This window comes from Megalobrama amblycephala, linkage group LG7 (assembly GCF_018812025.1).
Source record: "Megalobrama amblycephala isolate DHTTF-2021 linkage group LG7, ASM1881202v1, whole genome shotgun sequence".
Classification (NCBI taxonomy): Eukaryota; Metazoa; Chordata; class Actinopteri; order Cypriniformes; family Xenocyprididae; genus Megalobrama; species Megalobrama amblycephala.
The window spans coordinates 9,466,112-9,472,111 of NC_063050.1; the positions used below are offsets into that span (position 1 = coordinate 9,466,112).

Sequence of the window (6,000 nt, forward strand, 5' to 3'; positions counted from 1 at the left end):
ACTTCTAGTCAATGACTTAATAACCACAAACAACCTAGATTTTATGCTTCTAAATGAAACATGGCTTGAAGACAGCTGCAGTGCAACAATCCTGAATGAAACAGCCCCTCCTAACTTTACTTTTATGAGTGTCTGCAGAGCTGTTAGGAGAGGTGGAGGTGTTGCTGCTCTATTTAAAGATGTCTATCAATGCAAGCAAGTGTCATTTGGGGATTACTTGTCTTTCAAATATTTAGGTATTGTGTTAAAAGGTGCTCCTCGCATTCTACTTATAGTTATTTACAGGCCTCCAAAATACTCTCCAGCCTTTGTGGAGGATTTTACAGAACTGTTATCAGCAATTTCCTCAGAGTTTGACTGTTTTGTTATTACTGGGGACTTTAACATCCACATAGACAATGCAGAATCCAATATGGCAAAAGAAATCATAACTGTTCTGAATACTTTTGATCTGACTCAGCATGTACATGGACCTACACACAATCGTGGACACACTCTAGATTTAATTATTAGTAAGGGTCTAAACATTTCATCCATTGTCATTAAGGATGTAGTGCTATCTGATCATTTCTGTATTTTCTTTGAAATATTGATCTGTCCGACTGTTGAAGCTAGATCTGTCTCGGGCAAAAAGCGATGCTTAAATGAGAATACTAGTGCACTGTTTATGAAGGCTATATCTTTAACACCAAGCATTTCTGCGGACTCTGTTGATTTTCTCCTTGATTCTTTTAACTCAAAAGTACAGAATGTTATTGATAACATTGATCCTGTGAAAGTCAGGAAGAAAAGTGGCAGACAAAAAGCACCGTGGAGAAACTCAACAGCAGTGCAAAATATGAAAAGACAATGCAGAAAAGCTGAGCGCATGTGGCGAAAGACAAAACTTGAAATTCATTATAACATCTATAAAGATATTCTTCATGCTTTCAATGTGGAATTAGGCAAAGCTAGACAGACCTTCTTCTCAAATATAATAAACAGAAACTTAAACAACACCCGCACTCTTTTTGCTACTGTAGAGAGACTAACAAACCCCCCAAGTCAGATTCCTAGTGAAATGCTCTCAGACAGCAAATGTTGTGAGTTTGCTTCCTTCTTCTCTGAGAAAATTAATAATATCAGAAAGGCGATCAGCACATCCTTGAGCTGCACTGGGGTAAAACAGATCAGATCACAACCTCAGAAAGTAGCTATTATGTCTGATTTCGAAGCAATTGATGGTAAAATTTTGGAAGAAACAGTACAGCACCTTAAAACATCAACCTGCGCCCTTGACACACTTCCCACATCTTTTTTCAAAAGAGTGTTTAACTGTTTAGAAGCAGATCTCCTAGAAGTGGTAAATGCCTCACTTCTCTCTGGGACTTTTCCAAAATCACTGAAAACTGCAGTTGTTAAGCCCCTCCTGAAAAAGAGCAATCTGGATAACACCATATTGAGCAACTACAGGCCAATCTCAAATCTTCCTTTCATAGGCAAGATCATTGAAAAAGTTGTTTTCAATCAGCTGAACAAGTTCTTAAGCTTGAATGGATACCTCGACAACTTTCAATCTGGTTTCCGACCGCATCACAGCACAGAGACAGCACTCATAAAGATAATAAATGATATTCGCCTAAACACAGATACAGGTAAATTATCAGTGCTGGTTCTACTCGACCTCAGTGCTGCGTTTGACACTGTTGATCACAACATTCTTCTTGACAGGCTCGAAAACTGGGTTGGGCTTTCTGGGATGGTCCTTAAATGGTTCAGGTCATACTTAGAAGGGAGAGGTTATTATGTGAGTATCGGTGAATGTAAGTCTGAGTGGACATCCATGACATGCGGAGTCCCTCAAGGTTCAATACTTGCACCCCTCCTGTTCAACCTATATATGCTGCCACTGAGCCAAATAATGAGAAAGAACCAAATTGCATATCACAGCTATGCAGATGACACCCAGATTTACCTAGCCCTCTCACATATCGACTACAGCCCCATTGACTCCCTGTGCCAATGCATTGATGAAATTAAAAATTGGATGTGCCTAAACTTCCTTCAGTTAAACAAAGACAAAACTGAAGTCATTGCATTTGGAAACAAAGACGAAGTTCTCAAAGTGAACACGTACCTTCACTCTAGGGGTCAAACAACTAAAAATCAAGTCAGGAATCTTGGTGTGATTCTGGAGTCAGACCTGAGCTTCAGTAGCCATGTAAAGACAATAACTAAATCAGCATATTATCATCTCAAAAATATTGCAAGAATTAGATGCTTTGTCTCCAGTCAAGACTTGGAGAAACTTGTTCATGCTTTCATCACTAGCAGGGTGGATTACTGTAATGGGCTCCTCACTGGCCTTCCCAAAAAGACCATAAGACAACTGCAGCTCGTACAGAACGCTGCTGCCAGGATTCTGAGCAGAACCCGAAAACATGAACACATCACACCAGTCCTCAGGTCCTTGCACTGGCTTCCAGTTGCATTTAGAATTGATTTTAAAGTACTGTTACTCGTTTATAAATCACTCAATGGCCTAGGACCCCAATACATTGCAGATATGCTCATAGAATATAAACCTAACAGATCACTCAGATCATCAGGATCAACACACTTAAAAATACCAAGTGTTCACTCAAAGCAGGGAGAGTCTGCTTTTAGCTGTTACGCCAGCCGCAGCTGGAACCAGCTTCCAGAAGAGATCAGGTGTGCTCCTAAAGTAGCCACATTCAAATCCAGACTCAAAACACATCTTTTTATCTATGCATTTGCTGATTGAGCACTGTGCTATGTCCGAACTGTTTGCACTTTATTTTATACGTATTATCTTTTTATTTTTTAAATTCCTTTTCCTGTTTTTATTTCATTTTTAATGTATTTTATCATCTTGATTCTGACTTTTAAAGCATTTTAAATAGGCTATTGCGGTAAAATTCTCTGTTTTTACTGTTATTTCTATTCCTTATGTTCTATTTTTATTATTATTCTTTATGTAAAGCACTTTGAATTACCATTGTGTATGAAATGTGCTATACAAATAAAATTGCCTTGCCTTGCCTTGCCTTAATTTTTTTTCTCGCTGAGCAAAACTTTTCTCTGTTGAGCGCACATTTTGGCCACCTGAGCAAAAACATACTTTATATCAGACCTGTACAATCAACGTAAACACACACACAAAAAATGGTTTTATCATGCAACTGTAACATTTAACTTTAATGTGCCGTTTCTATTTTATTTGACCCTTGATGTAACTTAGTGATTTATTAAATAATATGTTTGAAAACAAGCAGTTCAGTTGAGATTTTTTTCATTTTTCTATTAAAAAATAATTTCTGTCCTCCTGCAGGACAGTTCAATTCTTTATAATAATATAATATGAGCAGTTACAATGATGGTTTGGAACAACCATAATGTGTTTTTGTACAGTCAATTATTAGCAACAGACAGTGTTAAACCATCAAAATTACGTTTATTGCTTATGTATTTCACAGATTTTATATACCAGGAGGTTTCAAGATTTTTCATGGCAAGGAGCCCTAAACAATCCCCTTGTGAGATAAATATTATATGCCTAATAAAAAAAATTAAGTATTTAAACTGATATACAGTATTATATCAGTTTAAATGCTTCCATTTGTTTTAATATATTATAAAGTAAAAACAAACTGAAGCATTTAAACAGATCTGATAGCTAAATATTTTTAAGAAAAGTGAAAGTTAACTCTTTTATATTTATCTAAACATCCCTGAAACCCACACCACCACCACATACAATAATCTATTTAAACTGAGGTATATCACTGATGTATTTTGAGTTTGCAAGCTACACCTGTGGTGGGTGTGCGATTGTAAATGTCTCAGAGTTTTGTTAGCATTCTGTGCCCATCATCTGTTATTTCCACCACTTTTCATTAAAACATTTCTTTTCTTAGTTTCGTGTTGCCTCTCGTATTGATGTATTTAGTCCGCAAACATTACAGTATTCTTACCGCGGCTGATTTAGCTCAGGGCCAGCCAGCTCACACGCGCTCAATCGTTCTCTTTCTATGAAACCTGTAAACCGCATTCACTGGTTCCAACTCTATAGCGACAATAACTCTATAGCGGTTGTCCAGAGCACTGCAATTATTTCTCATTTAAACTACCACAATCAAATGGATTTCCCCACACATTATTTTCATGTCTGTTCTCTGCGCTGCAATTATTTTTTCTGTGCGGTCGCACACGCGCGCAGCTTAGAGGGAACATTGGCCCCAAATCAGCCTCAGACTCCAGAGGGTTAATGTTATATAAGGAACCTTGAACAGCAGCATTTTCATTGAGGACATTTTAGGAACATCTGTTCTGTATTTTCGTCACCTTTCAGAACTTTTAGGAACGTTGCACAAAGTCACGAGAACGTCCCCTCCTACATGGATAGAACCTTCAAAGAAAAAAGTGTATTCACTAAATAAAATTCATACTCACACGTGACATTGAGCTGAACAGCAGGAGAGATGTGATTGTGTCCGTGTACAGCACAGCTATATCTGCCTGCATCCTCTCTTCTGACTGACTGCAGCAGGAGTTCATTGTTTCTGTCTCTTCTCTCAGTTAATGGCTGTGAGTTTCTGTACCAGATGAATGTTGCTCTGTCAGTCAGAGTGCAGCTGCTTTTACATGTCAGACGGACTGAATCTCCCTCTGTCACTCTCTCAGGAGACTCCACCTGAAGATCTGAACACAACACACACATTATATCTAGTGCTGCTGTCATACACTGATTATTATTCAACATAATGCACAGAAGAAGAGAGAAACCTCATGAAAGTCACCTGTGACAGTAAGAGTCACTCCTGGATCACCAGTATATCCTCTAATACACTGACATTTATCAGTGATGAATCTGAAATAGTACACGTGTGAATCCTTCAGTGTCACATGACTCAGTCTGATGGTGCAGTTCTGCTGTTTATCTCCCAGATACTGAAGCCTCTGACTGTATTCAGGGTCATTAGACAGATCTGGAGGCTCTTCACCCTTTATTACAGCACCTTTTGTCCAGAACACTTTCATGATCTGATATCCAGTAGGGTATGTATAAGTGCAGCTCATTATCACTGATGAGTCCTTTAGTGCACAGATGTGTGAAGGACTGTAACTCACACCCCAATCAGCATCATCACTGAAACCTCCTGAAAAACACATTAAAGGGATAGTTTACATTACAATGACTGCTTCATTACTGACTCCTCATGTTCATCACATTAATCATCACATGAAATGCTGACATTACAAGACAAAAGTAATCACTATTGATGCACATATTTCAGATTCATTTCAGTGAGAATAATTTAAACATTTATCTGAAGTTATTGTTATTATTATTATTTTTTTTTTTCCCACAGAAATTCATTTGTGAAAGGTGTTTTAACAGGGGTTCAATGACTGCCGGACCCCCGTTAAAGACCCATGATTTGAAATAAAGACAAGTTGATAAGTGACTAAAACATTAAAAACTCTCCAGCAGAAGCGACTCACCGTGAATCATGAGCAGAAACACCAGAGGAAGAGGAGGAGCCATTATCAGTGACATCACTGCAAGAACAATAATAAACTGTAAATTTGCAGTAATTAACTGGCAGCAGCTTCACCTGCAAAGTCCTTTCTCTGACAAACCCTTTTCAGGTGTTGGAGTCTCCAATAATGAGCTGATGACCTGGATAAGATGTGTTTGATTAAAGAGACATGCAAAATGTGCAGTGCTGGTGTGCCTCCAGGATTGGGAATTACCAATAAATCTACTCATCACAGAAAACATTCTGCACTTTTACATTTTTAATCAAACATTGTTTAGTATATTTTTAAAGCTATTTTAAATATGAGAACTCATGAAATTTATTTATTTTTTCCTTTTGTGACATAAATTTTCTCTTTAGTACACAGTTCAAGCTTTCAGTTCTGGGCCCGTATGTATAAAACTTTTCAGAAATGCTCTTAAGAATAAGAATAGACTTAAGTTTTGACTCAAGTTTA

At 37.7% G+C, this 6,000-nt stretch overlaps 1 protein-coding gene across 1 annotated transcript in view; it reads right to left on the reverse strand.

Annotated features, from left to right (window-relative positions):
• LOC125271229 (B-cell receptor CD22-like) overlaps nucleotides 1–5,563 on the reverse strand; it is a 51,227-nt gene extending 45,664 nt beyond the window's left edge. Inside the window, exons 1-3 of the mRNA XM_048195265.1 lie at nucleotides 5,506–5,563; nucleotides 4,800–5,159; nucleotides 4,453–4,701 (exon numbers count right to left, since the gene is read on the reverse strand). Of these exons, the coding sequence (XP_048051222.1) occupies nucleotides 4,453–4,701; nucleotides 4,800–5,159; nucleotides 5,506–5,560 (664 nt within the window). The 5' untranslated portion in view covers nucleotides 5,561–5,563. The remainder of the gene's footprint in view (nucleotides 1–4,452; nucleotides 4,702–4,799; nucleotides 5,160–5,505) is intronic.
• Nucleotides 5,564–6,000: the final 437 nt, after the last annotated feature.